The sequence below is a fragment of the Barbatula barbatula genome (assembly GCF_947034865.1).
Source record: "Barbatula barbatula genome assembly, chromosome: 15".
Taxonomy (NCBI): Eukaryota; Metazoa; Chordata; class Actinopteri; order Cypriniformes; family Nemacheilidae; genus Barbatula; species Barbatula barbatula.
Genome location: NC_136778.1, coordinates 11,436,891 through 11,451,872, shown reverse-complemented (window position 1 = coordinate 11,451,872; position 14,982 = coordinate 11,436,891). Strand labels below are relative to the sequence as shown.

General features: G+C 40.7%; 2 protein-coding genes across 2 annotated transcripts in view; one reads left to right on the top strand and one right to left on the bottom strand.

Annotated features, from left to right (window-relative positions):
• scfd2 (sec1 family domain containing 2) overlaps nucleotides 1-11,588 on the top strand; it is a 93,026-nt gene extending 81,438 nt beyond the window's left edge. Inside the window, exons 7-9 of the mRNA XM_079474167.1 lie at nucleotides 5,369-5,503; nucleotides 7,967-8,086; nucleotides 10,358-11,588. Of these exons, the coding sequence (XP_079330293.1) occupies nucleotides 5,369-5,503; nucleotides 7,967-8,086; nucleotides 10,358-10,450 (348 nt within the window). The 3' untranslated portion in view covers nucleotides 10,451-11,588. The remainder of the gene's footprint in view (nucleotides 1-5,368; nucleotides 5,504-7,966; nucleotides 8,087-10,357) is intronic.
• Nucleotides 11,503-14,388, bottom strand: rasl11b (RAS-like, family 11, member B). Its single transcript, XM_079474169.1, has 4 exons — nucleotides 14,049-14,388; nucleotides 13,870-13,926; nucleotides 13,688-13,764; nucleotides 11,503-12,846 (listed from the first exon to the last, which is right to left on the bottom strand). The coding sequence occupies exons 1-4, from the start codon at nucleotides 14,335-14,337 to the stop codon at nucleotides 12,346-12,348; spliced, it is 924 nt and encodes a 307-aa protein (XP_079330295.1). The 5' UTR covers nucleotides 14,338-14,388; the 3' UTR covers nucleotides 11,503-12,345.
• Between the last annotated feature and the right edge of the window lie 594 nt (nucleotides 14,389-14,982).

The window sequence follows — 14,982 nt, the reverse complement described above, 5'->3', positions numbered from 1 at the left end:
CTTGGTATAGTATCCCATATATTGCATATATAAATCAATGCGCTAAATTTGAGCTTTCCAGTGTAAGATTTAAACCAAAAGTAATATTTGAATTCAAATGTTATGGATTTTGATCAATTTAGGTTGAAACAAATTCCACAAAATTAGGCTAAAAATGTAAAATACTATTGGAAATGTTACTAATGAGGACTTGTAAATTTGAGCTGAGCAACAGGACTCTCGTCTTTCTATTACCCAAAATATCTTAACACATCACATCATAAGTGCACTTCATGAAAATACATGAGTCACCCGAGAACAGCAAGCTTTCTCAATGTGCTTCTTTTTTTAACCTACTGGTTTGAATAATCTTTCATATTACATTTTGTCTTTTTAGAGGTCAGATCTAACAGTGTTCTACATCAACTGGCTAAATTTATCCAACCCATGGATGCTTGTTATTTTTGGGATACTACTGAAACTTTTTGGGAATGGAACATCTTGGCTGATCTCATACTCTTTTGACTTATGATGCATTGTTTGCTTGATAAATTGAGAAGGATTTTATGAATCAGTCTTACATATCTGGCTTAAAGAGGAATCTAAATAACAGATAGTTGGTAGCAGGTCATTTCTGTCTCTGCTCAAACTCTTTTGGAGCCAATTGAGAGCACATTACTAATTTGAGAGTATTTGGGGTCAGCTGTGCAACAAATTTAATGTTTAATCCACTTTATATATTAAATATTAAAGATCCAGTGTATTAAATTAAGCGGCATCTATGGGTGAGGTTGTGAATTGCAACCAACGGCTAACTACACCCCCTTTCAATACAGTGGCTGACACAGGACTAAGATGTCGCCAGGTTTGCGCTTCTTTGCCGAAGGAGATGACACATTTATGAAACGCACTCTGTAGAGCAGTTTGTCCGTTTAGGGCTACTGTTGAAACAACTTGTCGAACTCAGTGTTAGTGAAATTATGGCCCGTCCCTTGTCTCCCTTCAATTTGTCGCATATCAGTGACTTAATATCCGTTGCACCTCACAACGCTCAGTGTCCAGTTGTAGCATCTGGGACGCAGTCTCTGTTGTTCTGTTATAATGGATCACGATTACTCTTTGGCAAGTGAAGGAAACCCAAAAAAGCTTAAACATACTTTTCTTTTTAAACGACAACTGTATGCCTGTTTTTAAACATGTAAAACTGTGTAGCATTACGCTGCCAAATCAATTGACAAAGTCCAATATAATTTGCGGGCTAACGTAGCATTACATTCCACGTTTCTTTCAAGCTAATTTGTTACGATGACATAAAACAAAATTAATTCATTACCTCTTCCGTGCACATTATGGGTGATCTCCATACGCCTCTGTATGGTCCCATAATTCAACTCTCCTACATAGTCATTAAGCTTCGCCTTTTGTTGTTGTTATGAAAGTGCACCATCTAGCAGTCCAAATGTACATATTGTGCCTTTAGAAATCTCAAAACCTGTTAAGAGAAAAAGAGAGGGTTAGTTTTTTTTCTCACTTGTCTGTTAAGTATTCACAGAAGAGATGGGTTTTAAGGTTCGAGAGATGTTGTTGACCGGACCGTGTTAGGAAGAATGTTCCACCAGGAAGGAGTTCTGAAGGAGAATGAGCGGGAAAACGATTTAATGCCCTTATGAGAAGGCATTACAACGCAGGGTTCTTGATGGGGTGTAGGAGTGTAGTAGGGTGGGAAAGTATGCCGGTGCAGATCCAATGATAGTCCTGTAGGCAAGCATCAGTGACTTGAATCCGATACGGGCTTCAACCGGTAACCAGTGGAGAGAGATGAAAAGGGGTGTTACATGATCCCTTTTGGGCTGTTGGAAGACGAGGCTTGCTGCTGCGTTTTGAACCAGCTGAAGGGGTTTGATAGCCTTTGCAGGAAGACCAGCAAGGAGAGCATTTCAGTAGAGTCCAACTTTGAGATTACAGGGCCTGGACAAGGAGTTGTGCCACATGCTCTGTGAGATAGGGTCTAACCTTTCGAATGTTGAATAATGCATATCGACAGGATCGCATTGTCTTTGCAATGTGATCATTGACGGACAGCTGTTCATTAAATATGATTCAGATGGACCTGTCTGATTCAGAGAGAGTGATTGTGGTATTGCCAAGTTGGATGGTGAGATTGTGTTGCACCTTGGGGTGTGCTGAAAACACGAGTAGTTCTGTCTTGGCCGGGTTCAGCTGGAGGTTATGCTCTTTCATCCAAGCTGAGATGTCATCTAGGCAGGCTGTTATGCGAGCTGCTACAGTGGAATCGTCTGGGTGAAACGAGATGTAGATCTGGGTGTCGTCGTCAATTCCGTATTGGCTTGAAAACTGCCTTTCAAGAGTTTTAGCAATAAAAGGGAGCAGAGAGACAGGTCTGTAACTGTCGGTAGTAGCGGGGTCCAATGTGGGTTTCTTGAGCAGGGGCGTGACCTGGGCCTGTTTGAATGTGTATGGAAAAGTGCCGGTGAGCAGGGAGGTGTTGATGATGTGTGTGAGTGTGCTGGATATGGCCTGAAGGAGATGGGAGGGGATTGGGTCAAGAGGACAGGTGGTGGGGTGGCGGGAGAGAAGGCTGGTGACTTCGGTGTCAGTCAGTGGGGGAAAAGAGGAGAGTTCGATGTTTGAAGTGAGGGTAGTGTGTACCGAGGTCTGCAGTGCTGAGAATTGTTTGCTGATGGATGATGTTTTCTCAGTGAAAATTACAGCGAAGTCCTCCGCAGTCAAAGAGGTAGTGTGCGAGGGAGGAGGGGGGCAAAGAAGAGAGTTAAAGGTCTTGAAAACCTGCCGAGTGTTAGGTGCATTGCTCATCTTGTATTATATACATCTATAAAAAGATGTTTTCACTGTGGTAACACTAGCAGAGAAAGAGGAGAGTAGTAACTGGTAGTCCCCTGGTGCCATTTCCTTTCAGCAGCCCTGAGTGTACAGTATTCCGCTGTTTACAGAGGCAGCAGTCAATGGCAGGAGGGGGTGGCATGAGCTGGTCTGGGGGAAAGAGGACAGAGATTATCTAGAGAGGATGTAAGTGTAGAGCATAAGGTGTCGGTGGCAGTGTCAGCATCTAGAGATACAAAGTTGCAGGGAAGAGAGACTGTCACTTTAGCAGAGAGGGTCCTAGGGGAGAGAGAGCGAAGGTTCCGTCTAAAATAAACAGGTGGTGGTGTTGGTGTAGTGCATGTAGGGAGGAGCATGTTGAATGCGATGAAGAAACCCATGAGGTTCATTTCAATATCCAGAGATAGTTCCATGTAGTGATGTCATGAAGTATTGAGTGTTTTGCTTTGTATTTTTATGGTTTGTGTAGATTTCGCTTGTATATATCAGCTACTGGCTCATTATTTTGTTGCTCATCTCCCCCTCAGTACCTCATCTTCATAGCTCAAACAAACATGTTACAGGTGTGTCGAGGTGACCTGGGAAAGCACATAATTAATTTGTTTTTGCCATCAATGTTATTATAATGTTTAGCATTTGCATTATTGGTGGTGCTGAGTTTTTCAATGACTCATTTAGATGACAAAAAATGTCCATATTCAGTGTTATTTTTAATGTGGGTGTATTCCATTCGGGAAATTGTGAGTGGTTTAGTATACGCATGGGTGCGCTTTGAAAAGTCCCTGGTGTTGTTGAATAGTGTGATGTTGATTTTGAGTTGTTTTGCTCCCTGATGAGGAGTTTAAAGGGCAGATGTGATTTAATGAATCATTTAGATGCTTCTGTTGTAAACAAAGTGCTTTCCTCAATATCTGCCCTTATATGGTCATATATGTAGTGGGAGGGGCTTTGGGCTAAAGAACGTGATTTTATCTCCTTTATGGTAAGAGCAGAATTGGTAAAGACATTTATCAGTCATTACTTCATATAGAAGTGTTTTCTCTACAGGTATGCACACGTGTTAGTCGGTGGGGAGAGTCACATCTGACCTGATTTACATTCTATTAAACACATTAATATGGGTGAGTCTGGCACGCCTGATCATGGGCAGGTATGAAATCTGTATCCCCAGGCATTGGTTTCAAGGAAAAGAGGAAGATTTGTGAAACAAACACAATCTTGACAGGTGTGTGGGTGTCTGGGTTTACTGGAAACCTGTGTAAGGTTGTGCAGGTCAGGTCATGCTAAGGCATTTCATTTTATTCCTTAACCTTGTATTTCTAATACGCATTCTTCAAATTGCTGTTTTTTCTATTCCCTTTTAAAGTGATAGTTCACCCAAAAATGAAAAATCTGTCATCATTTACCCTTGAATTGTTCCAAACCTGTATACATTTAATTGTTCTGCTAAACACAAAGGAAGATACTTGGAAGAATGTAAGTAACCGAGCAGATCTCGTCCCCCATTTCTGCCACAGTAGGGAAAATAAGTACTATGGGAGTCAATGTTGGGGGCGAGATCTGCTCGGTTACTGACATACATCCAAATATCGTTATTTGTGTTTAGCAGAACATTTAAATGTATAGAGGTTTGGAACAATCTGAGGGCGAGTATATGATTTTCATTTTTGGGTGAACTATACCTTTAAGTACACTCGCCCACATATACTCAAACACAACACTACAGAATTACTTCACATTTATCTGCTCCATTTTTGTAGCACACACAAACAAACACCCAAACATTGTGAATAGCTGTTAAACCTGGATCTCTTAAACTTGAAAATAGCACTATTTTAGTGCCATATCTTTGAAGCTAAACAGTAGCCGATTAGAGTGGCCCCGCTTTACATTGACATTCAGGGAAAGTGTGAATCATCCCATTACGGGGTCTTCATTTTCACAGGTACCAGCTGTATCTGTTGCGGATAATAAGTGCTCTGAACGACCCTCACTTTTAAACCTGCTTTTGTCTGCCTCCACACTCTTTACACAACAACAACAAAACATTACAAAAGCACTATAACAAGGGAAGTGGGTAGTCCACGATATTGTATTTTGGTTTGTTATCATCCCGTTATGGTTATCTTCTTGCAAATAAAATTGTTCACCAAAGATTCATGGATTGTCATGATATAATAGTATTGAATGTCACTTTAAAACACGCTTATATGCTCTTACTGTTAAACATTTTTGTTGTATTGGTACTCCGCTCATATCCTATAATCCTCACAGCTATAACCATGTACCAATTGCCATTCTCTTGAATACTTCTCTTTCTTTGAAAGCGAAAGACTGCGCACTTTGCATACTAATCGGTCCATTGAAATCAACATACACTGTAGGACACCTGTGGAGTGTTTGTGTATAAGTGGATTGAAAAGCGTCTTCGCAGTATTTTTTTGCATAATTCTTTAAATCTTCGGATCTCTCCAGGAATTCATCAAACCCATATGTTGATTTAATTGATTTTCTCTGTTTTTTATAGGCTACGTACCGCCCATTCCTTAAACAGGTGCTAGAGGAGATCTTCCACCCAGAAAAACGTGAATGCGCCGATATTGAGCACATGTCGGGGGGACTCACTGACCTTCTCAAGACTGGCTTCAGCATGTTCATGAAGGTACATGTTTAACCAAACACAATTATGAATATACATTATGCAAATTATGCACATATTTCAAAGGGTATACACACAATGACAATCTTCATTTAGGTAGTTGGGCAATTCCAGCGTTACGGACTTGACATTTTGCGTTATGGATGTGACATAAAAATGCTCAGAGAATGTATTATATACAAATATATTGAACCATCTTGTTTATATTTTACGAAACCCTTGTTGATAGAGTCTAAACATCAGAAACATATCAGTCTATTAACAAATTCTCTGTTTAAAATGGTAATTGGCAATTCAAAATGCACAGAAACAGTGTTCACTAATGTTGTGTGCGGACATACTATGTACAGTTATGTTCAAAATAATCACAGTCCAACATCACTAACCAGATCAGTCACTGTTTTTGGTAGAAATTATATTTTCAAATGGTAAATATTTTACTAGTAGGTGTAGTAGAGCAATAGAAATCCAACAGACCCGATAGTCATGACTTGCATGATGCTAATTCTGTGTAATTGAATCATTAATTGAAAATGGCGTGTTGACAATAATAGCAGTGTGGAGTTTAAATAGAAAGGTAAATTATTCTGTGAAAAAACTGGTGTCAAACAAATGGCCCTTATGTAAGGGAGAAGGCAGCAAATGTTGTACTGTGCATGTCTCTATGAAAATCTGAGTAAAATGGGTCTTTACAGACATTGTTCCGAAGAACAGTGTACTTTGATGAAAAAATATTAGCGAGGCAAAAACATATAAAGTGAATGAAAATGATAGGCTGCTCCACTAAAATGATATAAAATGCTACAAAATGGCAACCATGTTCCAGATGTGGAAGAAAATGGAAAACAACCAATCAAATGGATCGAAGAATAGCCAAAATGGCAAAGACTCAGCCAATGATCAGCTCCAGGGTGACCAGAGAAAGTCTGATGTAACCTGTGAGTACTGTAACAATTATGTGAAGCCAAGCTATCGGCAAGAAGCCCCCGTCCCATTGTTGAAAAAACAACATGTGCGGATTAGTTTCAATTTGCCAAAGAACACATTGACTGACCTAAAGAGAAACGGCTCAATATTTTGTGGACTTATGAAAGCAAGTTTGTTCTTTTTGGGTCTAGGGGTCGCAGGCAGTTTGTCAGACGACCCCAAACACTGAATTCAAGCCACAGTACACTGTGAAGACAGTGAACCATGGTGGCGCAAGCATCATGATGTGGGGATGTTTCTCATACTATGGTGTTGGGGCTATTTATCGGATGCCGGATATCATGGATCCGTTTGAGTACATTAAAATACTTCTATACGTAATTTATAACAAAATCTTACCAATTGCCCAAATTGTATCACATATACAGTATACGCGTTTGAACACAATAACTGATTTTTGTTTATTATTAACCAAAACAAAAATATTAATTACAGCTTTAAGGATATTTTTCCTGAATATATGCATGCTTTTAGATGAGATCTTAAGAGATATTTTTATACCTCTAATGAGATAGTGATAGTTTGTGTGTTTATAATGGGTAATTGGATTACAAGCATGTGCTTCCTTGTTTACAATAATTTTATATAACAACCATGACAAGGGCAAATAACAAATGTATGTGTTTACATCCCTGTTAAATATCCTGCAGAAATGCCTGGAAAACTCTTTTGTGTATATTATAACATTTGACATTATCATTAGTGAAGGAAACCGTGTTTGTGTTGCTAAAGGATGATTTTGTTTGATATACATTTTATAAGGTCACTGTTCTGTTGTAACGGCTAAAGTTGGAGTTGTGGCAATACATCTCTTTTTTCTCAAATGTTTATGAACACGTTGATACTCATGCACATGTTAGCTGTGTGCTTCTCTCTCTGGGATGCCCTTGTGTGTGTTCTGTGTATGTGTACACATTTATAATGTGATTTCTTCATTCACCTGCAGTGTGCAGTAAAGTGGAGGCTGTGTCTACCACAAATCACACCCCCTCTCCTTTCTCTCTCTGTTACACATGTTTGTCCATGCCAGTTTGGGGTCCACGTGGCAGCACAGCCCCGCTTTGAGATCTGCCCACCTGGCTGTCCCTCTCAAATTGCCTGATTATTATTAAACACCCACTCATTCATTCCGCCTATCACAGTATACCATTTTGTCTAACCCACCAGTCACACAGAGTGGCACTCCACGTGCTGCACAGACTCACTCGAATAGAGCATCCACATGTGTGCGAGAGCGTGCTCACTTGTGTCCGTGAGAAAGCGTGTCAAGATGCCCTTTGAGCATTTTGTGTGTCCGATATTTTGTATGGAACTCTGAAATAATCAATAAATACACACATGTACCAAAGATGTCCGAAATTACATTTTTTATTGACAAACATACACTTGCTACATTTCTGTATTTATGTAAGGGGAGATGTATGTATATCTGTGCATATGTGTGCTCTTTATCTTTTTTATCTGTTATACCTTATACAGGTTAATCGGCCCCGTCCAAGCGATCATCCGCTCTTGTTTCTCTTTCTGGTGGGTGGAGTTACGCCGTCAGAACTCCGCCTCATCCGTGAAGTTGTTTCCAACCATAAGTCTGGCACTCAGGTGGGAAGTCACACACAAACTGATTAAACGAAAAGCTTGAATGCACTATACATCACTATGGATTAAAACATCTGCAAATGTATGAAACTGTATGAAATTAAATTTGAAAAATCAATAAAATTGGGCTTGATGCATAATATAGCTTTTATATCTTTAAATATAACTATATCTATATAAAATGACACAAACAAACAATCAAGAATGAAAAGTACTCAAACTTAACATTTGTCAGAGCTCTCATGAAAAATACCATTGTAAACCATAGGTTTTTCTTTCTGTGGTGTTTTTAGCTTAAATTATAGGACCCTTTCCTATAAACATCACAGGACCCTTTGTATATTTTTCTGTGTGTGTGTGTGTGTGTGTTTGAAATGAGTGTTGTTGATGTCATGTCATGATTAATCAAAAATAATGAAAGCAGAGAGTAGACCCTCAGAGAATAGAAAGACCACACACAGTCTGACCCCAGCCCACAACTGTGTGTGTGCATGTGTGTGCATGTGAGAGAGAGAAATACTGTATATTGGGAATTTAGGGCATCTTGTTCTCAATAAAGTTACACCACACTTGACCAATAATCTATATTATTTAAACGTCTTGTTAATTACATGTACTCATCATTCTGTAAATACATTAGATTTTTAAATGAAGTTCCAAATCAGTCATCTTTCTACTTTTTAATAGAAGAAATATTTTCTCCTCAGCGTGTGCATCAGCAGATGCAGTCTTGTTCGTCTTTAATACAATATGCATAGAGAATTCTGGCCTACTTATTCTAGCCAATAACTTTCCAGCAAGACAGGAAGAGATGTAAATCGGCCGGCCACAGTCCCTTTCTGTTTTCACATGCTGTTGGAACGGCTTTAAAATATCAACAATAGACTAGTGTGCAATACAATAGAGCTCCGGAGGTCGACGTCACACAGTCGAAACTCTGCAATTTGGGCAGGCATTCAGTAGAACGTTAGAGGGTCTGTAGCATTGATATCGACAGTGGTCCAACAATAATTTAAAACCAGACTGTTCATCAAAGTGTACAGTTACTGTGCACAAGGATGCCAGCACAGGCAGCGAAATGCAAAGGGGGAATCATTTTATTTTGATTTCATGAATGATGTCTACTGTAAAGTTACTCACAGCGATTTAGCTATGCTGGCTATACAAAGGACAGCTAGAGTTGATTACGTTAGCTAACAACACAGTTGACTTACCCTTCCAGTGAAGACAAAGCTGGTTTTAGCCAGCAGACTCCAAAGTTGAATATTTATCACAAAATTAGACTGCTTCTATTTGTGCCTCTCCAAGTTTTTTTTGAGTCTCCGGAGTAGGACTAGGGAAAGTTGATGAGGTAGTTGTAACGTTAGATATCAGGATAGTGCCGGTTAGGAAGGCTATCTGTTAAATAACCTCGACGTTTTGCTATGAACCGAAGAGAGCACACGTCACTCCTCTATTCATTCAGTTACATTGGCTTCCTATAGTCGCTCGCAACCAATTCAAAGCTTTGCTCTTGGCCTACAAGACCACTACTGTTTCGGCACCCCCATATCTTCACTCACTAATACAGACTTATGTACCCGCCAGATCCCTAAGCTACCTCTTGTAGTGCAATCCAAAAAAGGGAAAAAACCCTCTCATGTACCTTCTCTGGATCTGTTCCACATTTGTGGAATGATCTGCCCGCTGATACAAGCCATCTTAAAGAATCGTCTGGAAACACATCTCTTCCGTCAGCACCAGAACGATTAGTTCTGACTTCTATATATTTTCGACTCTTTCCATCTTTAAAAAACATGTAGCTTTGTATACTGTGGTAGGCTATGAGACCAGTTTACTGCACTTATGGCTTTTGATGTTCCAATTGCTTCCATTGTTTACCTCATTTGTAAGTCGCTTTGGATAAAAGCGTAAATGTATAACACTAAACCAAAAAACATTTGAAAATAAAATCATAATTATAACAAAACCTTCCCAGCTAAGAAAGTTTCAAAGAACAATGTGAATATCAATCTGTGTTTGGAAGTACCTCAAGCGAAATATCTGTCAAAGATTTGATTGCACAAACATTTACACATCTAGTGATCCGTCAATCCTCAGAAGTGGTCATTGCAAAATTGTACCAGTTGTCCTGTTTCAACCTTATACCCTATATTATGATTCAGGATTTGGGAAAAGATCAGCCCAGGTTTACTTACCACCTACAAATGTCCTTCCATTAGTCTTGCAAGTTCCTTGTGGAATGTCTAAACTGTTTCTTTTGTCTTTTCTCAGGTACTAGTAATGGCCACTAGATTGCTGAAACCTTCTGATGTTCCCCACTTACTGTTCAACACAGACAGACTCAAACCTGACATTGGAGTGTAAAGACACTGACCACTCACGCTTCCTTGGCTGCTGAAAGTGTGAAAGCATTCAGTCCAACTTAAGTTCCCCTTTAGTGTGTTGGGGTTTCTGAGGTATCTGATAAATCATTAACATGTGTTTTGTATATCTCGCAACATCCCATTCCAAAATGTTATGCTTTTGCTGGATATGACCAACGAATCTCAAAGATTTCTTTGAAATAAAGGGTTTTATGATTGGCCCTACAGTCAAATGTGTGTAATTTGTGTGTGAGCGTGAGTTCAGTGAATGGTAGTCATTATTTTTCCCATAGTCAGCACAGTGTAAATCCTGCACTTTTCACTCTCTCGCATATGTGATGAAAATCTGCACACACAGTCACTTTTTCATAGTGTGGGCAACAGATTTGCACACATTGATGCTCACGGTTTCTTTTCTCCTCATCTTTCAGTCGATTTAGCACTGTTGTTGAGCATGTTAGTAGACAGGCAGTGACAGATGGAAAGAGGGCAGAGGTCAAAAAAGGGTGTGGACATCTTTTAGAGCCGATATCTCTTTTCTTCGCTCACTTAGGCGTTTCATTCAGACTTGATCATCCCTATTCTCTATAAAGGCTTTATCCTTTACAGATAGATAAGACGGTGTGCATCTGAAGTATAACATGCATTGGGAATGCCATTTTTAATTCACAGTGTTTGGAAGTTGGTTTGAAATGAGCTAGCAAGTAGCAACATAGACCGTGTCAAGGATGTCATTTAGAAGTTAGAGTTTGTCTATTAAAATGTCTACATTTTGTTGTCTTTTATCATTTTAATGACTTGAGCTTTATGTATTAATAACTCAAACATGCACAGTTCATAAGCTGTTTGATATATGAAGCTAAAAATGTGGTTTTGATAGTTTTACGGATTGTCACGTGCATTAGATCAGTCTTTAATGCATGTCATAGGATAGACTGGGATGTTTGTCTAGCATATTTATTTGGGATAAATGACTGCATCTGTGCATATACGTGTATGTTGTGGTTGAATTGATATGCTTGAAAAAAAATTCAAAACCAATACAATATTTTTTCTTAGAAAGTCTTTATTTCCCCGTCACAAAATGTTCAAATAAATAAATAACTGAGCTTTAGCCCTCTTGGCTAGTTTTAAAGTGCATTTACAAAACAAGTCTTCTATTATTCCACTATTGAAAAGTGGCACGCAGCACAGTTTTTACATAAAACCAGAAGAAATATTCTGACCTCGTACACACAAGAATTGAACCGTAGACAGAGCAAGAGATAGACATACACATGCTTTTTGTATGCTCAGCTTGAGCACCTTGTCCTTTAACAATGCCTGCATTCAGAGAACGCCTCTGCGGTACGAGGTGAAAGCCTTGACCACAAGGGAAAAAAACTCTCTCAGGCTTTTAAGAAATGCAATTCTTAAAATAGTCATTTCTGTGTGGCCTTCAGTCTCTGTTGCCATGAGAACGCATCTAAAAACTCCCAGGTAAGGCACACTGTATTAAATAGCGTACGTATGATTCATTCAGTTCTATCACAGAGTATATCGATCGCAAGTCTATCTTTGTCCCTCTTTAAAAGACGCCACCTCCCAGATTTCTTCTGTGTCCACATAGCGATACGTGACAGCAGCAAGTGTCCACAAGCGCTGTGATTGTCAAGTGGAAATGTTAAAGTTCACGAGGCTACGGTTACAGCCTCTGTTTTTTCAGCAACCATGACACAATCAGAGGTCAAGGTTCAGGGGCCTCTGTTTGTTACTGGTCTGCGATCAGCAACAGGACTCTGGAACTTCAAAAGAGCGAGATCTATACATTCAGCATCTTCTGCTAAGATCTCCTCCTCCTCTCAATCCTGCACCACTTCTTTGGCTCTTTTTCAGACACCCGCTTTCCTCGAAACTTCACACTGATGTGACAGTCCGGACCTTGGCTGAAAGCACCTGTTTGAAGCGCCTCTTCAGGTCCTGCATGTTGGGGGATTTGGGCCGTGGGATGAGGGGCGATCTTTTCTTCTCCGTCCCCGACGAAGCTGCATTGATGGGGGTCACGAGCGGAGGCTGCTGCTTGGCCAGGTCCACGCACAATCGGTGGAAGGCACCGTGGACCTGGCTGTAGTCCTCACTAGCAGACACCTCATAGAAGGAGCAACCTAATGCCGAAGCCAGTAATGGTCCTTCTTGGGCATCCACCTGCCTGATGTGGAGAAGGTCGGCTTTATTGGCCACTAGGATGATCGGCACGCTGGTGGACCTGTCCCTGTGTGTGCGACTAACAAGCTGGTGGAGCTGGCCGATGAGGTCGAAGCTTCGCCGGTCCGTCACAGAATATACCATAACTACTGCATCTGCCCATTGAATGGCACGGGCGACGTGATCGGTGCAGCTCCGTCCATTAGCATTCACCTGAAAAAAGCAAAGACAATAGTGTTATCTGACAAGCTTTAAAATACATTTTCCACTGCGAACTTAGTATGGTCCCTATACGTTTCCATCCAGTCATATTCCTTCAGTTAGTCCTACAACACTGGCTTGTCTGTATTTTTTCCACAACGTAATACAGACGAATGAAGTGTGATCTCCGTTTGCTATACTGTTTCCTGAGAAAGAGCATTTGCTTTTGGCTTCAGTTCTCGTTACACCAAACTGGGAGAAATAGCCGGCTAGACTTACAGTCTTTCACCCCAGTCCGAAGAAAAAAAGGCTATTCTGTGCTTTTGGACGCCTGCCCGACTGACTGCTTTCCAAAGCGAACCTCGGCTGCCAAACTTGGCACTGAAATCTCTGACTAAAGCCTTTCTGAAAGAAGTCGCCTGTAATTGAATTTAACCCCATTCTGTAATTTTGAAAGCCGACGGGTAATTTAAAGGGGCCGGGCTTCTGTAACCGTTTTGAGCAGCTTATTCGTGTCCTTAAACCCGCTGGGTGCTGCTGAAACGGCGAAACCTCCCAACCGCTGCTTTGACTATCCCACAGAGCTTCCCTCGAGCTGAACCGTACAGTACGTGGACGCGCACGCACGCGCAACAGCAGGGGGTCACGCTGCTAAATTAACCCCGAGTGTTGAACACAAACCCCGAGAAATACAAAAGAAGAGGTAAGACAAAAGGCGTGGGTATGCGCGCTTTCTGCGCATCTCATCCGTGAAGAAACGGCGTGGGAAAGATGTTGGGAGACTTGCATGACGGAGTAACAAATGCGCGTGAGGTGGCGCATAGAAAAACTTTTATGCGTCGAGCAAACTTACTTGAACTCCCGGTGTGTCTTGAACTTGAATGGCTACTTTTTCTCCCTCGATCTGCACCTCTCTGGAGTACAGGTTGCCTGTGATGAACGGGGGTTACACGCTTTAATATAATGAAAACATCGCTCTTGTTTGAATGCATTGAACGCGTGTGCGTAATACTTCATATTAGAAGGAAAACTCACCGACGTTTCTTTCGTAGTCGCCAATAAATCGCTTTGTGAGGAAACGTACCACCAACGCTGCACAGAGATAAGAAAACGAGCGTTATTACCCATAACTTCCACCATTTTGCGGGAAACTGTCCCGTGTAACATGCGTCAACGACTATTGATTTGTATTGCAAAACTAGTCCACAACTTACCGGTTTTCCCAACCCCGCTACCTCCGATCACTGCCATCTTGATAACCCGACTGGATGGGCACTCTGCGCTCGGGTACTCCGCAATGGTCGACATGTTCTGAATCAGGCGCATTTTGGTCAAATAAGCTACTATCCGTACGAAAGAAAACTGTAAGGAAATATCCAGAGATTCCGTGAAGTCGACCGACAGCATACAAACAACCCGCTTCACCTTTAACGAATAAATACGGCGATAGCAGCTCAGCCTCGTAACTCGGTTTACTGAGCCGAGACGGGAACCAGAGTTCATTTATAGCTCCGCAGAGGCGCTCGACTCCGATTGGCTCCTGCAGGCGTCGGGAACGTTGCCTAGCTCCGCCCATGACTTCACTTCAGACGGGCGGTTGCTTACTCTCGTGTAAAATGTCAAAACATCCTTTCTACGGCGAAAGCTGCTGTGTTTTTGCAGATGTGACGGAGAAATGAAACACGATTATCTGGGGCTTTTGAGAACAGAGGTGTGATATGGAGAACCAAAAGCACTTGGGAATGAGTGACTTCAAACGCTTGTAATAAGAATGTTATCTTCGATGATCTCAAAGCGCTTAATGTGTCACTTGGAAATTGTTTTTCTTTACCCGATGAGAACGAGCTATTGATCGGTTTAGACTCGCTGCCTCGGGACCTGTTAATAAATAAACAATTTTCTCTCTCCCCTCCTATCTTTCTCTTTCACAATCTATTCAATTGGTATTAGCAATGCAATATTTGCATAGAATGCAATGAGATTTTTTTTATGTTTTAGGCTTTTATCCAAAGCGACTTACATAGTATTACCCTATACATAGGTATCTGCCTATATATAATATATATCAATATTTTGCAGACTTTCTAGTTGCATGTTTCCTTTAACTTAAAACATATATTTATAACGGTATATATATGTGTGTGTGTG